The 22,026-nt window shown below is 36.4% G+C and overlaps 1 protein-coding gene across 1 annotated transcript in view; it reads left to right on the top strand.

Annotated features, from left to right (window-relative positions):
• The window catches only part of LOC135688984 (uncharacterized), a 65,286-nt gene that overhangs the window by 25,635 nt on the left and 17,625 nt on the right, over positions 1-22,026 (top strand). The window contains exons 4-17 of the mRNA XM_065206066.2: positions 9,356-9,508; positions 10,582-10,755; positions 11,331-11,498; positions 12,445-12,618; positions 13,200-13,373; positions 13,692-13,874; positions 15,241-15,411; positions 16,790-17,092; positions 17,835-17,996; positions 18,565-18,717; positions 18,841-19,020; positions 19,508-19,795; positions 20,480-20,626; positions 20,937-21,107. Of these exons, the coding sequence (XP_065062138.2) occupies positions 9,356-9,508; positions 10,582-10,755; positions 11,331-11,498; positions 12,445-12,618; positions 13,200-13,373; positions 13,692-13,874; positions 15,241-15,411; positions 16,790-17,092; positions 17,835-17,996; positions 18,565-18,717; positions 18,841-19,020; positions 19,508-19,795; positions 20,480-20,626; positions 20,937-21,107 (2,601 nt within the window). The remainder of the gene's footprint in view (positions 1-9,355; positions 9,509-10,581; positions 10,756-11,330; positions 11,499-12,444; positions 12,619-13,199; positions 13,374-13,691; positions 13,875-15,240; positions 15,412-16,789; positions 17,093-17,834; positions 17,997-18,564; positions 18,718-18,840; positions 19,021-19,507; positions 19,796-20,479; positions 20,627-20,936; positions 21,108-22,026) is intronic.

The following is a 22,026-nucleotide window of genomic DNA, read 5'->3' on the forward strand; positions in this document are numbered from 1 at the left end:
ACAGTACTTGACATTATTCGGCCATTTCTACTACAGTATTTGACATTATTCTGCCATTTCTGCTACAGTATTTGACAGTATTCGGCCATTTCTACTACAGTATTTAACAGTATTCGGCCATATCTACTACAGTATTTGACCTTATTTGGCCATTTCTGCTACAGTATTTGACAGTATTCGGCCATTTCTATTACAATATTTGACATTATTCGACCTTTTCTACTACAGTATTTGACATTATTCGGCCATTTCTGCTACAGTACTTGACATTATTCGGCCATTTCTACTACAGTATATGACATTATTCGGCCATTTCTGCTACAGTATTTGACAGTATTCGGCCATTTCTACTACAGTATTTAACAGTATTCGGCCATATCTACTACAGTATTTGACCTAATTTGGCCATTTCTGCTACAGTATTTGACAGTATTCGGCCTTTTCTACTACAGTATTTGACAGTATTCGGCCTTTTCTACTACAATATTTGACATTATTCGGCCTTTTCTACTACAGTATTTGACATTATTCGGCCATTTCTGCTACAGTATATGACATTATTCGGCCATTTCTACTACAGTACTTGACATTATTCGGCCATTTCTACTACAGTATTTGACCTTATTTGGCCATTTCTACTACAGTATTTGACATTATTCGGCCATTTCTACTACAGTATTTGACATTATTCGGCCATTTTTACTACAGTACTTGACATTATTCAGCCATTTCTACTACAGTATTTGACCTTATTTGGCCATTTCTGCTACAGTATATGACATTATTCGGCCATTTCTGCTACAGTATTTGACAGTATTCGGCCATTTCTATTACAATATTTGACATTATTCGGCCATTTCTGCTACAGTACTTGACATTATTCGGCCATTTCTACTACAGTATATGACATTATTCGGCCATTTCTGCTACAGTACTCGACATTATTCGGCCATTTCTACTACAGTACTTGACATTATTCGGCCATTTCTGCTACAGTATTTGACAGTATTTGGCCATTTCTATTACAATATTTGACATTATTCGGCCTTTTCTACTACAGTATTTGACAGTATTCGGCCATTTCTGCTACAGCATTTGACATTATTCGGCCATTTCTACTACAGTATTTGACATTATTTGGCCATTTCTGCTACAGTACTTGACATTATTCGGCCATTTCTACTACAGTATATGACATTATTCGGCCATTTCTGCTACAGTATTTGACAGTATTCGGCCATTTCTACTACAGTATTTAACAGTATTCGGCCATATCTACTACAGTATTTGACCTTATTTGGCCATTTCTGCTACAGTATATGACATTATTCGGCCATTTCTATTACAATATTTGACATTATTCGGCCATTTCTGCTACAGCTTTGACATTATTTGGCTTTTTCTGCTACAGTTTTGACATTATTTGGCCATTTCTGCTACAGCATTTGACATTATTCGGCCATTTCTACTACAGTATTTGACATTATTCGGCCATTTCTACTACAGTATATGACATTATTCGGCCATTTCTGCTACAGTACTTGACATTATTCGGCCATTTCTACTACAGTATATGACATTATTCGGCCATTTCTACTACAGTACTTGACATTATTTGGCCATTTCTACTACAGTATATGACATTATTCGGCCATTTCTGCTACAGTACTTGACATTATTCGGCCATTTCTACTACAGTATATGACATTATTCGGCCATTTCTACTACAGTATTTGACCTTATTTGGCCATTTCTACTACAGTATTTGACATTATTCGGCCATTTCTACTACAGTACTTGACATTATTTGGCCATTTCTACTACAGTATATGACATTATTCGGCCATTTCTGCTACAGTACTTGACATTATCCGGCCATTTCTACTACAGTATTTGACATTATTCGGCCATTTCTACTACAGTATATGACATTATTCGGCCATTTCTACTACAGTATATGACATTATTCGGCCATTTCTACTACAGTATTTGACATTATTCGGCCATTTCTACTACAGTATATGACATTATTCGGCCATTTCTGCTACAGTACTTGACATTATTCGGCCATTTCTACTACAGTATTTGACCTTATTTGGCCATTTCTACTACAGTATTTGACATTATTCGGCCATTTCTACTACAGTACTTGACATTATTCGGCCATTTCTACTACAGTATATGACATTATTCGGCCATTTCTGCTACAGTACTTGACATTATTCGGCCATTTCTACTACAGTATTTGACCTTATTTGGCCATTTCTACTACAGCATTTGACATTATTCGGCCATTTCTACTACAGTATTTGACATTATTTGGCCATTTCTACTACAGTACTTCACATTATTCGGCCATTTTTACTACAGTACTTGACATTATTCAGCCATTTCTACTACAGTATTTGACCTTATTTGGCCATTTCTGCTACAGTATATGACATTATTCGGCCATTTCTGCTACAGTATTTGACAGTATTCGGCCATTTCTATTACAATATTTGACATTATTCGGCCTTTTCTACTACAGTATTTGACATTATTCGGCCATTTCTGCTACAGTACTTGACATTATTCGGCCATTTCTACTACAGTATTTGACATTATTTGGCCATTTCTGCTACAGTACTTGACATTATTCGGCCATTTCTACTACAGTATATGACATTATTCGGCCATTTCTGCTACAGTATTTGACAGTATTCGGCCATTTCTACTACAGTATTTGACCTTATTTGGCCATTTCTACTACAGTACTTGACATTATTCGGCCATTTCTGCTACAGTATTTGACAGTATTCGGCCATTTCTACTACAGTATTTGACAGTATTCGGCCATTTCTACTACAGTACTTGACATTATTCGGCCATTTCTACTACAGTATTTGACCTTATTTGGCCATTTCTGCTACAGTATTTGAGAGTATTCGGCCATTTCTACTACAGTATTTGACAGTATTCGGCCATTTCTACTACAGTACTTGACATTATTCGGCCATTTCTACTACAGTATATGACATTATTCGGCCATTTCTGCTACAGTATTTGACAGTATTCGGCCATATCTACTACAGTATTTGACCTTATTTGGCCATTTCTGCTACAGTATATGACATTATTCGGCCATTTCTACTACAGTACTTGACATTATTCGGCCATTTCTACTACAGTATTTGACCTTATTTGACCATTTCTACTACAGTATTTGACATTATTCGGCCATTTCTACTACAGTACTTGACATTATTCGGCCATTTTTACTACAGTACTTGACATTATTCAGCCATTTCTACTACAGTATTTGACCTTATTTGGCCATTTCTGCTACAGTATATGACATTATTCGGCCATTTCTGCTACAGTATTTGACAGTATTCGGCCATTTCTATTACAATATTTGACATTATTCGGCCTTTTCTACTACAGTATTTGACATTATTCGGCCATTTCTGCTACAGTACTTGACATTATTCGGCCATTTCTACTACAGTATTTGACATTATTTGGCCATTTCTGCTACAGTATTTGACAGTATTCGGCCATTTCTACTACAGTATTTAACAGTATTCGGCCATATCTACTACAGTATTTGACCTTATTTTGCCATTTCTGCTACAGTATATGACATTATTCGGCCATTTCTATTACAATATTTGACATTATTCGGCCATTTCTGCTACAGCTTTGACATTATTTGGCTTTTTCTGCTACAGCATTTGACATTATTCGGCCATTTCTATTACAATATTTGACATTATTCGGCCTTTTCTACTACAGTATTTGACATTATTCGGCCATTTCTATTACAATGTTTGACATTATTTGGCCATTTCTACTACAGTACTTGACATTATTCGGCCATTTCTGCTACAGTTTTGACATTATTTGGCCATTTCTGCTACAGCATTTGACATTATTCGGCCATTTCTACTACAGTACTTGACATTATTTGGCCATTTCTTCTACAGCTTTGACATTATTTGGCCATTTCTGCTACAGCATTTGACATTATTCGGCCATTTCTACTACAGTATTTGACATTATTTGGCCATTTCTACTACAGTACTTGACATTATTCGGCCATTTTTACTACAGTACTTGACATTATTCAGCCATTTCTACTACAGTATTTGACCTTATTTGGCCATTTCTGCTACAGTATATGACATTATTCGGCCATTTCTGCTACAGTATTTGACAGTTTCGGCCATTTCTATTACAATATTTGACATTATTCGGCCTTTTCTACTACAGTATTTGACATTATTCGGCCATTTCTACTACAGTATTTGACATTATTTGGCCATTTCTGCTACAGTATATGACATTATTCGGCCATTTCTGCTACAGTACTTGACATTATTCGGCCATTTCTACTACAGTATTTGACATTATTTGGCCATTTCTACTACAGTACTTCACATTATTCGGCCATTTTTACTACAGTACTTGACATTATTCAGCCATTTCTACTACAGTATTTGACTTTATTTGGCCATTTCTGCTACAGTATATGACATTATTCGGCCATTTCTGCTACAGTATTTGACAGTATTCGGCCATTTCTATTACAATATTTGACATTATTCGGCCTTTTCTACTACAGTATTTGACATTATTCGGCCATTTCTTCTACAGTATTTGACCTTATTTGGCCATTTCTGCTACAGTATATGATATTATTCGGCCATTTCTGCTACAGTACTTGACATTATTCGGCCATTTCTACTACAGTATTTGACATTATTTGGCCATTTCTGCTACAGTACTTGACATTATTCGGCCATTTCTACTACAGTATTTGACCTTATTTGGCCATTTCTGCTACAGTATATGACATTATTCGGCCATTTCTACTACATTATTTAACAGTTTTCGGCCATATCTACTACAGTATTTGACCTTATTTGGCCATTTCTGCTACAGTATATGACATTATTCGGCCATTTCTGCTACAGTATTTGACAGTATTCGGTCATTTCTACTACAGTATTTAACAGTATTCGGCCATATCTACTACAGTATTTGACCTTATTTGGCCATTTCTGCTACAGTATATGACATTATTCGGCCATTTCTATTACAATATTTGACATTATTCGGCCATTTCTGCTACAGCTTTGACATTATTTGGCTTTTTCTGCTACAGCATTTGACATTATTCGGCCATTTCTATTACAATATTTGACATTATTCGGCCTTTTCTACTACAGTATTTGACATTATTCGGCCATTTCTATTACAATGTTTGACATTATTTGGCCATTTCTACTACAGTACTTGACATTATTCGGCCATTTCTGCTACAGTTTTGACATTATTTGGCCATTTCTGCTACAGCATTTGACATTATTCGGCCATTTCTACTACAGTACTTGACATTATTTGGCCATTTCTTCTACAGCTTTGACATTATTTGGCCATTTCTGCTACAGCATTTGACATTATTCGGCCATTTCTACTACATAATTTGACATTATTTGGCCATTTCTACTACAGTACTTGACATTATTCGGCCATTTTTACTACAGTACTTGACATTATTCAGCCATTTCTACTACAGTATTTGACCTTATTTGGCCATTTCTGCTACAGTATATGACATTATTCGGCCATTTCTGCTACAGTATTTGACAGTTTCGGCCATTTCTATTACAATATTTGACATTATTCGGCCTTTTCTACTACAGTATTTGACATTATTCGGCCATTTCTACTACAGTATTTGACATTATTTGGCCATTTCTGCTACAGTATATGACATTATTCGGCCATTTCTGCTACAGTACTTGACATTATTCGGCCATTTCTACTACAGTATTTGACATTATTTGGCCATTTCTACTACAGTACTTCACATTATTCGGCCATTTTTACTACAGTACTTGACATTATTCAGCCATTTCTACTACAGTATTTGACCTTATTTGGCCATTTCTGCTACAGTATATGACATTATTCGGCCATTTCTGCTACAGTATTTGACAGTATTCGGCCATTTCTATTACAATATTTGACATTATTCGGCCTTTTCTACTACAGTATTTGACATTATTCGGCCATTTCTTCTACAGTATTTGACCTTATTTGGCCATTTCTGCTACAGTATATGATATTATTCGGCCATTTCTGCTACAGTACTTGACATTATTCGGCCATTTCTACTACAGTATTTGACATTATTTGGCCATTTCTGCTACAGTACTTGACATTATTCGGCCATTTCTACTACAGTATTTGACCTTATTTGGCCATTTCTGCTACAGTATATGACATTATTCGGCCATTTCTACTACATTATTTAACAGTTTTCGGCCATATCTACTACAGTATTTGACCTTATTTGGCCATTTCTGCTACAGTATATGACATTATTCGGCCATTTCTGCTACAGTATTTGACAGTATTCGGTCATTTCTACTACAGTATTTAACAGTATTCGGCCATATCTACTACAGTATTTGACCTTATTTGGCCATTTCTGCTACAGTATATGACATTATTCGGCCTTTTCTATTACAATATTTGACAGTATTCGGCCATTTCTACTACAGTATTTAACAGTATTCGGCCATATCTACTACAGTATTTGACCTTATTCGGCCATTTCTGCTACAGTATTTGACAGTATTCGGCCATTTCTATTACAATATTTGACAGTATTCGGCCATTTCTACTACAGTATTTAACAGTATTCGGCCATATCTACTACAGTATTTGACCTTATTCGGCCATTTCTGCTACAGTATTTGACAGTATTCGGCCATTTCTATTACAATATTTGACATTATTTGGCCATTTCTACTACAGTATTTAATAGTATTTGGCCATTTCTACTACAGTACTTTACATTATTCGGCCATTTCTGCTACAGCATTTGACATTACTCGGCCATTTCTATTACAGTATTTGACCTTATTTGGCCATTTCTGCTACTGTATATGACATTATTCGGCCATTTCTATTACAATATTTGACATTATTTGGCCATTTCTACTACAATATTTGACATTATTCGGCCATTTCTACTACAATATTTGACATTATTCGGCCATTTCCATTACAATATTTGACATTATTCGGCCATTTCTATTACAATATTTGACATTATTCGGCCATTTCTATTACAATATTTGACCTTATTCGGCCATTTCCATTACAATATTTGACATTATTCGGCCATTTCTATTACAATATTTGACATTATTCGGCCATTTCTATTACAATATTTGACATTATTCGGCCTTTTCTACTACAGTATTTGACATTATTCGGCCATTTCTATTACAATATTTGACAGTATTTGGCCATTTCTATTACAATATTTGACATTATTCGGCCATTTCCATTACAATATTCGACATTATTCGGCCATTTCTATTACAATATTTGACATTATTCGGCCATTTCTACTACAATATTTGACATCATTCGGCCATTTCTATTACAATATTTGACATTATTCGGCCATTTCCATTACAATATTTGACATTATTCGGCCATTTCCATTACAATATTTGACATTATTTGGCCATTTCTATTACAAAATTTGACATTATTCGGCCATTTCTGCTACAGCTTTGACATTATTTGGCCATTTCTGCTACAGCATTTGACATTTTTCGGCCATTTCCATTACAATATTTGACATTTTTCGGCCTTTTCTACTACAGTATTTGAAATTATTCGGCCATTTCTATTACAATATTTGACATTATTCGGCCATTTCTATTACAATATTTGACATTATTCGGCCATTTCTACTACAATATTTGACATCATTCGGCCATTTCTATTACAATATTTGACATTATTCGGCCATTTCCATTACAATATTTGACATTATTCGGCCATTTCTATTACAATATTTGACATTATTCGGCCATTTCTACAACAATATTTGACATTATTCGGCCATTTCTACTACAATATTTGACATTATTCGGCCATTTCTACTACAATATTTGACATTATTCGGCCATTTTCATTACAATATTTGACATTATTCGGCCATTTCTATTACAATATTTGACATTATTCGGCCATTTCTATTACAATATTTGACATTATTCGGCCATTTCTACTACAATATTTGACATTATTCGGCCATTTCTACTACAATATTTGACATTATTCGGCCATTTCCATTACAATATTTGACATTATTCGGCCATTTCTATTACAATATTTGACATTATTCGGCCATTTCTACTACAATATTTGACATCATTCGGCCATTTCTGCCACAGTATTTGACATTATTCGGCCATTTCTATTACAATATTTGACAGTATTTGGCCATTTCTATTACAATATTTGACATTATTCGGCCATTTCCATTACAATATTTGACATTATTCGGCCATTTCTATTACAATATTTGACATTATTCGGCCATTTCTGCTACAGCTTTGACATTATTTGGCCATTTCTGCTACAGCATTTGACATTTTTCGGCCATTTCCATTACATTATTTGAAATTTTTCGGCCTTTTCTACTACAGTATTTGAAATTATTCGGCCATTTCTATTACAATATTTGACATTATTCGGCCATTTCTACTACAATATTTGAGATTTCTACTGGTAATTCCTCGAAATTGTTAAAACTTTCTGTGGCACTATTCGACCTGATAGCCAACAGTGTCAGTGCTTGATTCGCTATTATTCAATAAAGCAGAGCAATGCATTTTACCTCTCCGCAGCCAATTTTACAACTATTCAATGCAACGTGAAATTTGAAATATCTACAGCAACCATGAAAACTATGCACATTACTTGCAGGGTTGAAAGGTAGTTTTCAATACCCTAATTTTATGGTGAAGGGCATGCCATTTTAGTCTTGCTCGAATTTCGCTCTAAAAACATTTGGGTAGATATGACTTGCAAATTGTACATTGCGATTATGCGGACTTTTGAGTGTTGTTAAAGGTTGACGGCCCAGCACAAACAGTGGATGGACAAGGTGGACACATAAATTGTTACAGGCAAATCATGAAGTTTTTTGGCGGTACAGAACTTGAAAATGGCTTTGAAGAAAGCAAACATTTTACAACGAATGGGCTCAGAGCTCTTTTTTAAATAAATGCTTTTAGCCAATATGTTGTGAAATGTTTCCTTTTTTCAGAGCGATTTTGATTTTGGCTCTAACTGCTGAAGGATTTTCATGACTTTGGCATTGACTTTACAATCGGAAAAATCAATTAAGTGAATATGAATGAAGCTTCTTGGAAAAACTTCTATTTCGCATTTATTATTTAAATACCGAATCTTCAAAGGAATGATTTTTTTTCGAAAATATCAATAGCCTCGTTTAATAACCACTTTGCTTGCATTATCAATGTTTTTGTTTTAGATCCAATCTTGGCAAAAGATTTGCTGTCGAGCAATATAACCAACTGTTACTTTGATTCTACTGATTTTTCGACTGATACTTCATGCTTTCTGAACGATACAGGCACCTATTTGTGTTTTTTGGACAGATTTCATGAGCGTAAAGGAATCTGTGGTGAGTAATCAATTTGTGTGTGAAAATACTTGCGTACAGATGTAAGTCTTTTATGTCAAAGAATTTTCTGCTATTTTTGCCTTGATTGAGCACGTTATGAAGTCAAACCTTCAACTCACTTAGCCTCCTTCCTTTGATGATTGGGCATCATAAGAATGATAATTGTACATGCCAAAAAAGTTCTTTCCATAAACGGCTATAATCCTGTCTATAAGACTTTTATTTCCCAACCAATTCTTTTCTGTTTTGCTAGGGAGATGACTGTGTGCAAGTATTCTAAGAAACTCTATGATGTGAATTTTGTTTTTTAAATTTCAAGCATAGCACGATCACCAGCTAACTGTTTAAATATTATCGGTTAAGGATTCTCTTGTTTGGTTGTTTTGCCCCTAATACTATCGGAACTTCAAATGGGTCTTGAGTTTTAAACGGGCGCAATTATGTACTAAATTTTGGCTGCTAGGTAGTGTGATTTTATTTTAAAGTTGGCCTTTAGAGATGAATTTGGTTTTTTAGCCTAAGATTAAGATCTTGTTGGAAGGAATGATAGCAAGTTTGTTTCTTCTTACTTTTAAAACTGGGTCGTCTTTATTAGTGATTGCTAATTGGTAATATTAGTGATTTCTCTCACGTTTCTTTCGATCCTGACTTGGATAAGTACTTCAGCGTGCGTGTATTTTTCTGCTATCTCGTACCATTTTTAAGTTTAATGACTCTTTCCCTAAATATATAGCATCAAAGAAACCCCTGCCGAGTAATTCTTCTTCCTCGATCTTTCCTTCCAATGGCTGTGGACACAAAATTTTGAGATCGTGTGATCGTGAGATAATTGAATAACAACCACCCTTGAGCAATAAAAGCCCTTTCAAGTAACCTTCACACGGCAATATGTAGGTGGAAGTGAAGTGTCCCAGGGTGAAATGCTAGGGGGCCCGAGGATGAACCCCAGACTGAAGGGCAAACCCAAGTTTTAAGGTATAGCTAATGGGATTATGAGCTTACTCATGCTCGAAACTAACCCGGTTCAAGTTTGTGTCTAGATATGATTCTGACATCATAGAATTGTGTTTTAGAACCTATCAATGGTAATTACTCATCTTGGGAGCCGTGGTCAAATTGTAATCAGACATGTTTTACTGGCATGAGACAGAGAAAAAGGGTTTGTGACTCACCCCCTGCACAATATCATGGAGTTTGCTTTGGTAATGATACTGAAAAGGAATTTTGCAACAATCAGTCTTGCTATGGTGAGTTTGACTACAGTCTATCACAAATCATTGTCAATCATAATCATCATGATTCTTCATCAATCTCTGTATGATTAGCTATTCCCACATCAATTGAAAAGTTCCTACTATAATAATTGTTACTTGGCCTATATTGTGAAAGTAATGTCGTATTTAAAATAAAGGGAGCTCTCCCGTTATGGAATTGGATTTTTCTTACTTAGTGCTTGCTACACGGGTATACGCCATTTGTATTTCATGCAACAATGGTATATCGTTTTGGGAATACTGTCGAATGCCATAATGTTTTGTGGAGGGATGCAAATCTTGGGAAATGTTTAAATGTTTTGGTCAGCTGTAAAAATCTTTAGGATAAAGTCCATTGATGCGTTATCAAGATATTTGCTGTAGAAAACATTATTTTGTTTGTTTTATTCTTGCTCAAACTCAGTCAACATCAACACACTGCATCATTATTATCAACTATCATTATCATCAGCCATTTTAATCCTCGATTGTCATGCGAATCTATGTTTTCATACTTAAGATTCAACATAAGCATTTCATACTACATTGCTACTGAACGTTCGTTTTAGATTTGGCATCTGAGAATTGCACAAAAGCAATCAATGCATCAGGACAGACAACATGTTGTATGTTGAATATGACAATGCACAATGGGTATTATTTTAGCGAATGCCTTCTCAATGCGACAGAGTTCCAGTGCCCTCTTGATCGTTATGGACTCAATTTTGGGAAATGCGGTACGTAAACATTGGGACATTTAAACATTAAGACACAGTTGTACATAACATGCCTATTTTTAACGTTGTGTTTAGATGCTATTAAACAAAACTCTTTAGGTTTAATATAAAACATTGCTTCAAAAAGTTGTCCTTCTAAAAATACTTAGAAACAATATATAGCGTTAAGAGAAGATAGAATGAAGTTCTGTGCACGAATTTCTATCCAGCCAACATTAAACATCTCCAGAATTTCGCCGCTTTCACCGTGTGTTCTCAATATTTCCTGTCTGGCAAACGATGAAACGAAAAAGAAAAAGGAGAAACCAGAAAAATTTGTTTACCACTGAGAACTGCTAAGAAAGCGGGTTTAGTTGCTGATTCATGTCAGTTTTTATGCTGCGCAGTTTCATATAGACCACATCGACCCTCGATCGAGACAACATCCACATGACTTTGCTTTAAACAAAAATTTTGATTTAGATATCCAGTTTATCGTTAAGGCTTTGAAATGAGAAACGACTAAAAAGAACTTACAACAAATCAAATAATTATAGCTAATAAGACAATTATTTATCATGAGCATCAAATATAAAAGAAATATTTCGATTAGGCCTTATTTTTTGGTCGATCTAAAAATGCCAAGTGCGAGAAAGGACGACTTTTGTCTTTCACAGTTGGTTGTGACTTCTCTTTTGTTCGTGATTGTTTAGAATATGCTGTTTATTTGTTCTGACATATTAATGATTTCGTGAAAATATATGGTCCAGGAAACCGAATGTTGGATCTTAAACCCAACTTTCTTATTCTTTATTGCGTATTTTGGTTGCAACTATTTTGCCTGACAACAGTATTTATTTAATGCCTAAACATGGTATTTAGCTGATGACGAAAACTGTTTTGGGAGAATTCCAAAAGAAATGGGGGCATTGGAATTAAGTTAACGCAAAACTTTTTTCGTCCACAGAGCCGATTAATGGAAACTTCACAGAATGGGGAGCATGGTCTAATTGTTCAGATAGATGTTTTACAGGCAGTAGGCATCGCATTAGAAATTGTACTAATCCCCTTCCAAAGTACTTCGGAGTATGCATTGGGGAAAATAACGGAACAGAGCTTTGCAACGAGCACCCTTGTTACGGTACGTCTTCATATTTCAGGTTTTTCCACATTACTGTTTTCAGGCGAATCTGCTGTGGGAATAATGTACATTAGTTTAAATGCAGACCAGTCGTCTAGCTGTTTATCGCAGGGAGTGGGATTTCTACACAGATTAAGTGAGAGAGACCTTGATAATTGGGATGGGACCATAAACGTGAGAAATATGCGCGGGAAACTCAATGATGGAAAATTAAAACAGTGAGCCCCAGACGTTTTGAAACAGAGAGGTTTAGAAGCTGTTTCAATTAGGCCTGTCAACCGAAGGTCGAATAATCGGTATTCGGTTACCTGTTGAACTATTCGGTTAGCTGAAGCCCAAAGCGAATATTCGGTTACAAGCGACTAGTTCGAATAGCACGATTATTCGGTTGGGGACGATGAGTGCGAATAACCTCACTGTTGGAGGTCACAATGATTGTTAGAATAACCGTGACTGATCGAATAGCTGTGACTTTTTCGAATAACTTTCAATCGATAGGTAATTGACTTCCATAAATACACTAAAATTTTAGCCTGTTTCATTTTCTAACTTTCTTTCTTTTGTTGCAAATTTATCCGCAGACCAAAGGAATTGCACAAATGCAACTCTGAATAATGAGGTACACTGTTGTGCCTTTGGTGTTCCTGTTTATACCGACATCGGCAATGAAGCAGTGTATAAGTACCAATGTGACCTCAAAGGCGGCAATTGGACTTGTCCTCTTGACAGAGGCAACCGAAAACAAGGAATTTGTCGTGAGTTTTAGCTTTTAAAATACTCTGGTTTGTTTCCAGTCACCAAAATAAGCTTTCTAGGCAACCTTTCACCTGCATTTCTTTTATTGATTTTCTTATACAAATATTTTATTAAATGGGAATTTTTCCATGTAGCTCCCTGAGAATTACAAAGTCTTCTTCACTGAAATAATATTTATCTCTTAAAATGCTAATGTAGGTAATCTCGAACTAGTTTTTCCCATTCAACATTTGGCATCCCGCTCTCTTACAAAAAAACTTATTTGTGACAACCTCTCTGCGGAAAAAAAATTCAATAATTTATTCTTTCAAACATAGTTCCAATCAACAAAACGTTGGGTGAATGGTTCAAATCTGGAAAGTGCCAAAAGAAAGGAACTTGTAAGGTGCAGGAACAGAAATACGAAAGAGAGTGTATAGACGGCTTGTACGGAGGAACAAAATGCACTGTCGCGGACGTGGAAGAGTACAGAAACTGCACTATGGATTACTGTCCGCCAGGTAAGTGTTAAGACCAATTAATATATAGAGTCTTCATGGCTGTTATTGATCTAGATTGATCTAGAAGCTTGTAAAAGTGCTAGCAATGGCGTACCCAGGGCCGGAGTAGTGAGGGGGGGGGGGTCTGGGGCGTAGTCCCCGGACTTTTTTTGAACCACGCCCTTCAAACATGCGCAAATGCGGGGAAACGCCATTTTTGCAAAATTTTCCGCCATTATTTGCTTTATGTTAGCTAGTGTAAATAGCAAAGCATTTTACAATTGCTATTGACATAAGCATACAGTATACAACACCCCCCTCCCCCCCAATGGGTTTTACATCGTTTTTGGACAAATCTTGAGGATCATATTTATGAAAAGTGGGGGGTCCGGACCCCCCTATTCCCCCCTTGGGTACGCCACTGAGTGCTAGTTATTATCAGACCTGCCTAAAGGTTTTTGCTAATGGCCTAGGCAAATACTTTTTTTCATTGCTGCAAATTTCTGGTCCCTACAAACGTTCTAGCGTCTGCTTTTTTCCCAAGACCTAGCTTGTCATGTAAATGCCTGATATTTTTTTATTTCTTATTAATGATTTCTGCCAGGCTCATATTTCCACCATCTGAAGATATTGACTTGTTTTATACCGCAATAAACATCAGTGAAATCTATAATTTTTTGAACATGCTGATTGCCCCCCCCCCCCCCCCTGCCCCCTTGATATTATCAATCCAACCTAGGTTTTAACCCAGGCTTTCGTTGTTTGTGTTAATGTTATCCTCGGATCGACCCAGATCGAGCACATTCCAAAATAAGCTAATCCAGTATAAGAGCGATTCAAAATCTTAAACCAAAAATATGAAATGGTATAGCCAAAAACTTGAAGTGAAGTCTGTCTAATCGGTGTACTTTAAACGAAGGGTAAGTCACCTCTTGACTTGATGATACAGGTTTTACTTACATTCTATTAAGTCGTCTTGCCTTCCCCATATGAGGCTTTCGCCAAGGGACAAATCACTCAATGGAAGTCCCGTACACCTTTTGTTAATATCTTTCTAGATCTTGTCTGCAATTTTTACATTTCATGTTTCTGAACCATGTTTCATTCCAATCAAAAATATTTTTATATATGGCTTTGAAAAAAGCAAACATTTTACAACATACTAAAAGCTTTTTCGTCTGACACTCCTCAGAGCATAAAACGTCAGAATCAGGGTCCGAAAGAACACGATGAAAAATATACCCAGTTGTGGATTCTGACGTTTTATGCTCTGAGGAGTGTCAGACGAAAAAGCTTTTAGCATGTTGTAAAATGTTTGCTTTTTTCAAAGCCATTTTCAAATTCCGTACCGCAAAAAAATTGTTCATATTTTTGTATCTTCTAACAGACACATATTGGAGCAATTGGTCTCTTCCATCCGCGTGCAGCAAAACATGTGGCATTGGTTTGGAGGAGTATCGAAGATCTTGCTTCAATGAGAAAAATATGCAAGTTGCAGACAGTGAATGCCCTGGAGAGGCAGTCAAATACGAGAACTGCAGTCGCAGACCCTGCCCAGGTACTTTCCGGTCGTATTTTGTTTAATTAAAAAGGGATTTCAGTGCAACGTGTAATAGCGGTCGTGAGACCCATTTTCTTACTATTGAATTAAAGTAGAATATGGTATGAATAAATTACGTGCACGGATTTAAACCCTTCAGCATCTTTTGATACCTATAAAAAATCGATATACAAGTCAATAGAAAAATCGAAGGCAAGATTGTTAGTTATCCTGTTCTTCCATTGGGTTGTATTTTGAAGTTAAAGTTTTCGATCAGCCAGTAGATTTTAGCCTGCGTGCAGCCTCTATTGTTAGACGGGGGGGAGGAGGAAAGAGGAGGAAAGAGCGCAATGATTTGCGCTGGGGAGATCCTCCTCCCCTCCGTCTTCCTCCGCATTAACAGTAGAGGCTGTTAATAGATTTTCTTTCATATTTTTGGTAAAGCAACCGAATGTGGCGTCATTTCGTATATTTGCAGACTTATTGCTCCATAATTTTAGAGCTGAAAACTTGAAGTCCTTTTTTGCATGCTCTGTAGTTAGTCTTGGGATTTTGGCAGGTTGTTGTTGCATTGCTTGAGTTTGTTAAGCGTGAGAAGTTGTATAGCTGAGGTTTATTCCAAAGGCTTGTAGGGCTAAGTTCATTCAAAACCTTGTAGGCCGTAACTGACTGATCAAACGTAGTAAAATTATCGACATTCAGCCAATCGCTGGAGCAGTGATCTTACGATCCGGCACTTTCGTTTTTCGACTAGGCTCTTCAGTGTATAAACGCTTACCAATCCGGCAGTCCTGACCAGTTTATTTTCTAATTTTATAGCTTTTCTATTGTTAAGACTAACCTACTAACCGCTAGTACGCAATATCCATTATTGGGACTGTACTATAAATATTTAGATTAGATTAGACTAGAATCTTTAGGGAGCTTATCGCTGGACAGCTGCTCCAGATTACATCTGCGTAACAAGGGCGACTTTCAATAGGAGCGTAATATGCACCACAAAGGAATCTTACTAGAAGCTTTCCTTGGAATGAAACTTAAGCCTCTCGTTTACCTGTTCTCATAATTAAGAAACATAAAAAATTTTTGACATGCTACAACTTCAGCCTACCAAGATAAGAAGCTCGTAACATACTTCTTGCTTTCCTTTATGTCTCATGTCTATTTTTCATAGAAATGAATACAGAATTGTTCTTCTATCCCGTTGCGAATCACATTCTAATAAAACCTTTTATTTTAACCTTACAAGCTATTTTGGTGTGTTTCTCTAATCTTTTTTACATAGGAATCTTCTTCAACATTTTACCTTACATAATGGCGCTTTTTTCTTCTATTTATCAGTTGAATTTCTAGCAGCATTTCATTTTTCTGTTTTACAAACCATTTCATATTGCAGGTTTTATTCTTGGCCGGGCTGGGCAGAACTGCACCGCTGCGTGTCGTGAAAAGGGCCTTGTCTGCTACTGGTACAACAACAACGACGATGATCACAGAGACTACAGAAAACACTTTGCCACCGTCGGAATCACGTGTCAAACGACAACGACGCCTTTGCAGCCGTGGAAGTACAGCTGGCACCCAGCGTACTCCAACGAAAAGAAATTATGTTTAGGCTTCACGGATGTTGGCAGTAGTGTATGTGAAAGCCATGAAAATCTGAATAGCACAATAAATAGGCTTTGTCACTGCATTTTTGCAGGTTTGTGAAGATTTTGATGATTTCTGCAGTGAAGACTAACGTAAAACATATTTTTACATAGTCTACACAAGCAATCGAAATTTAGATAATTATGGTCACTCAAGAGAAGTCTGTAGACTACCATTAATCAATACGATTATCGATGCTTGGTGCACACTACCTACATTAATAATAAATAAGAGCACATTTTTCTATTAGCCAAAACTCATTTTGATATGAATTGGAAGAAGTTTTGAAAAACTTATCTAGCACGATGTTTCTTTGATAGATAGAGAACTAGAAAATATTTCTTAGATCATAGTTTTTTCATGTTTCTGAAAAGTGAAATCAGAGTTGCGGAAAAGACCAAGGAGGTGCTTGGAGGAATTTTTCGATAGGACGTGGCCTCGTTTGACGAGACAAGATGCATTAATATCCACCTTAGTGACCCTTGCGGCACAAGCAAATTGGTTCCTCTGCATCTCTTTTAGTTTCATTGTGACAGCTTTGCAAACATGTCCCATCTTTTGCCTTCTTTATACGTTAATTTGACGTCAGTGCCACGCCCCACCACGCAAAAACCCTAGTCACTTTTGAACGTCAAAAAGTTTGTCCCTGACTTTTTGTTTAGTTCAAGGGTTAATTTTGAACATATGTTTAGCCATGTTCTGCCCCGAGTAACAGTCGGTTTGTCACAAGTAACAAAGAACAACGACTTTGTACCGTAGTGTATGTTACTCTATATTTTTTCTTTACTTTGCAGAGGATTTAGTATACAGTGAGTGGTCGGCGTGGAGCACTTGCTCTAAGGCCTGTGGCAGTGCCTATAAGGAAAGGCAAAGACGCTGCGTTATAACAAACACATCGAAGTGCAATGAGAATGCTTTGACACAGAATACCACTTGCAACTTACCCACGTGCCCAGGTAAGTCAGCACTATAAACATTTGCGGTTTCCAGTGGTGCTGAACAAAAAGGCGATCGAATGTGCTATGTTTCATAGTTCGTTGAAATTCTCGGCTTTTCAGATAGAAAAGTCTGCTTTTATTTCAAAGATATAAAATATATTTATGCAACAAATGGTCAACAAATGGTCAACAAATTTTATTGGCAATGGAATCAAAATATATAGATACTCTTTAAAACAAGTTGAAACTTAAGAAGTCAATATTATTTTATTTCTTATAGCATTAGATGAATAGGCAAGGCTTTCAATGTGAAGAAATTGTATTCCTAAAAGGAATCAGAATAGAAAACCAGGAGTTTTGATGCATTCTTCGTTTAAACTGTTTATGTCTTTCTATGAGATAATTTTCCAAATTCTGTTTTTATGATTTTCTTCATGTTGTTCCATCCACATCTTTTTTGCATACTGTTCATTAGACGCTCACATACTCTTCACCCATCAGCAACAATATACTTACTTGCTATTCATTCTAATTGTTAATGCTACTTTGTCAGCATTGCATTACCACGAGTAATTTTTCTTATCAGATGACCTTGGATTTACATCTTGGACACCTTGGTCTCCTTGCTCAAGTGAATGCAATTTTGGATTTACAAAACGAAGCAGAACATGCAATGATCAGGCATTGTGTTTTGGGCACTCATTAGAGTCTAAGATGTGCAATACTGTCCCTTGTAAAGGTTGGTACTTGGCACATTTATGTATTTTATTATTTTATCTTTAATATTCTTGATACGATTTAATATGGTACGAAATTTTTAGGAGTTCTTCACCCCACTTCATTATCACATCATCTGTTGTAGTTCATGGAGGATGGACCGACTGGGGAACCTTCTCTGCTTGCAGCAAAAGCTGTGGTAATGGTACCACTACAAGATACAGATCGTGCACTAATCCTGCACCATCACATGGCGGGAACGACTGCAATCGGACCATAGCAGGGGACAATGAAACTCGACCCTGCAACACATTTCATTGTTCAGGTTGGATAAAACATTTTTATCAACATCATGCTAACCTATTCGCTGCTTAGCTTCTTTTAGCGTAACTAAACGTGTTTGGAACTGAAAAGCCAACAAATAAAAGTATTTTCTAAGACCAAATAGCTAAAGCTATCCTCAAAACAGCAATAGAGACATTATGTGGTTTGTATAGGTGTGGTATGTTGAATTATCTTTTTTCTGATGGCCTGGCTCACGGTCATAAGTTTGATAATATCCTCTTCACTAGCATCACCCCATCTTCCTCTCATTTGTCCAATTCCTTAGACAGTTTAATTTATACTAAAAGTGGAGTATCCAATCGATAGAAATTCCGAAAATTTCTATCCTTACAGTTGGTACAGCGTTATTGCCCTAGTTTGCAACAAGAACCCTTGCGAAAGCGTTTGAAGTTTTTGCTGCATCGGTAACATAGATTCTTCTTCAGAATACTTCCAATAATTAATTGTGACTTTCATCTTCCAACTAGGAGTCTATCTATCCAGCCCTGGCATTCAGTGCAATGATACCTGTCGATGGAAACAGCTTACTTGCTATCCTTTCTTCGAAACAAACAACAGAACAGACATCTTTACTGCCCGAGGCCTAGAGTGTAATGATATCAACAATGCTGTATGGAAAAGAGATTATGATCCGAGTTACGTAAAGACTGGTCAAAAATGCCAGGGTTTTAAACAGGTTCCTAGTCAGCTGACGTGTGAAGACATCAAAGATATTCCTTCTGGCGTCTCTAGAATGTGCAACTGTCAGAACGAAAGTACGTTTCATCTTCTCGTGATCTTTCAATTAGGCCAACTTTCAATTAGGCCAACTTTCAATTAGGCCAACTGTATACTTGAAGTATGATTTTTCCTGAGATAGCTTTTTGGTGATTCAGTTTTGAAGGCAATATGTCCTACTGTCTTGAGAGAAGGAACTGAAAGCTCGATGAGCTGTCGTCTGGCCCTTTTTTGCAGATTCATAACAGTGAATGCGTAATTTCTGCGTCCTTGTTGCCTGATTCTGATATTCCACGCATGCGACAGGGCCTATTTTTAATGAGTCCCAAACACCCATGAGACATAGTGATTTTCATATCAAAGCTTCTGCCTTGTCTCTGATCTCTTTGCTCTATATTTCTTCACAGTTAAAAGTTGTCTATATCAAAATATATTGTAACGGCCTATTTCTCTATTTGATGTACATTTGTTGCACAGTGTTAAGTGCTATAAGTGAAATGGCTCTTTTAAGAAGTACCAACACTTCCCATTTGCTTCTTACAGGTCTTTTTTCTTCTGACTGGACAGAATAACTTTCTTTCTAATACCCCCTTTCATTTTACCATTGTGAACGTCTGATATTTAGATACCTATATGATAAGACCATGTCGCAAACGTTATGTTCCACAACATGCACAACTTTGTCGTATGCACAACTTAACAGGATTCTGTTGTGCCCATAGGTGACATAGGGTACAGCGCCTGGTCAAATTGGGGAGAATGTACAGCAACCTGTGGTGTTGGCACAAAATCAAGATACAGAACCTGTAAGAAGCAATGTCTTGGTCAAAATATTGACACAACGTCTTGTTTCACCAAGCACTGTCCAGGTAAGTTTCACGGTCTTCAATATTTACCGTAAATTCTGGTACCCATAAATCCGCACATATTTCAAAAATTGATACCAATAGTCCTGCACTTTTCACAAATAAGGTACCCCTAAATGATGGCACAAATGATGATCTCCGTGCCTCAAACCCATTTCTTTCTAGATTAGATTTCATTTGACCTAATCTCTTGTAATATATTGTAATATTTTATCATAAATTGTAAATACAAATTGTTTATTGTTATCATAATTATGTGTTGTGACGTTATTTAGATAGACTGTTTGTAACACTGTCTTTTCTTTTTTTTAAGTCAATGGTGGCTGGACTGAATTCACTGACTGGTCACAATGCAACGTAACCTGCGGAGGAGGAATGAGGTTTCGCTACCGTTACTGCACAAACCCCGAACCTCGCTACGGTGGAATGGACTGCGATGGGAAACGTTTTGCCTCTGAGGGTTGCAGTTTTCAGATATGTCCAGGTATGATTCCGAATGTTGAAATTGAATTTCCATAACTGTCAAAACTATTCTACATGAATAAGTTGTCAAAAATGTCATACCACTCATTCTGTATTCCGAACCAAATTTAAACTTATTCATTGCCTCCGAGAAAGCCAAATGTCAAAAGCATCATTAGTAACGCCATTTTGAAGGCAGTCAACAGAGATCTGTCAATCTATATTTGACATCTGTCAATCAAAATTAACCAATCATTAAGCAGAATACTTGCACGTTTGTTGATTGGCCAGTAGTTGTTCGACAAATGGCTGAAGCTCCCGGTGGGTCATCTCACACTATCAAGTGTAAGCACCCGTGTCTTGGGGTCTAGAAATCTGACACTTATCTCTGATATTTGATTCCAATTTGATTCCCCCTTTTTTTGAAGCCAAAGAAAAATTTATACCCTTTTCCCTGAAATCAGGTAGTTGAAACAAGGCAAACAAAGGAAAATTAGAAACTTTATTAGGATTCCCATATCATGCACCCTTGTTTCTATTTTCTTTATCCTAGATATATGACAAAATTGTACCCCTTTCTCGAAGATATTTAAGACACGGGTGCTAACACTTGACAACGAAAGTGGACCCGCCAGGCTGAAGCTACTTTAGTGTTTGTTGATCGCCTATAAACTGGAAGTTCTTTCAGAACGACTTTTAATAAGCTTTTAGTTAACATGCAAAACCACCAAGGACAAAATCAAATGTGTCAAATCAGCTGCTCTCAAAGTCTGGTAATTGCCCTCGAATTCGATACAACCTTTTCTTTCTTTTTCTGAAAGAGATCATTTGAAACAGTTTTTACTAACTATGAAAATATTTGTGCCTAATAAAGCAACATTTTTTCCAACCAAAGTGATTTATTTTTGCTCAGAGAAAAATAGCCAACCTATAAACTGAGT

This window comes from Rhopilema esculentum, chromosome 9, assembly GCF_057945365.1.
Source record: "Rhopilema esculentum isolate cy_ngs chromosome 9, ASM5794536v1, whole genome shotgun sequence".
NCBI classification, from domain to species: Eukaryota; Metazoa; Cnidaria; class Scyphozoa; order Rhizostomeae; family Rhizostomatidae; genus Rhopilema; species Rhopilema esculentum.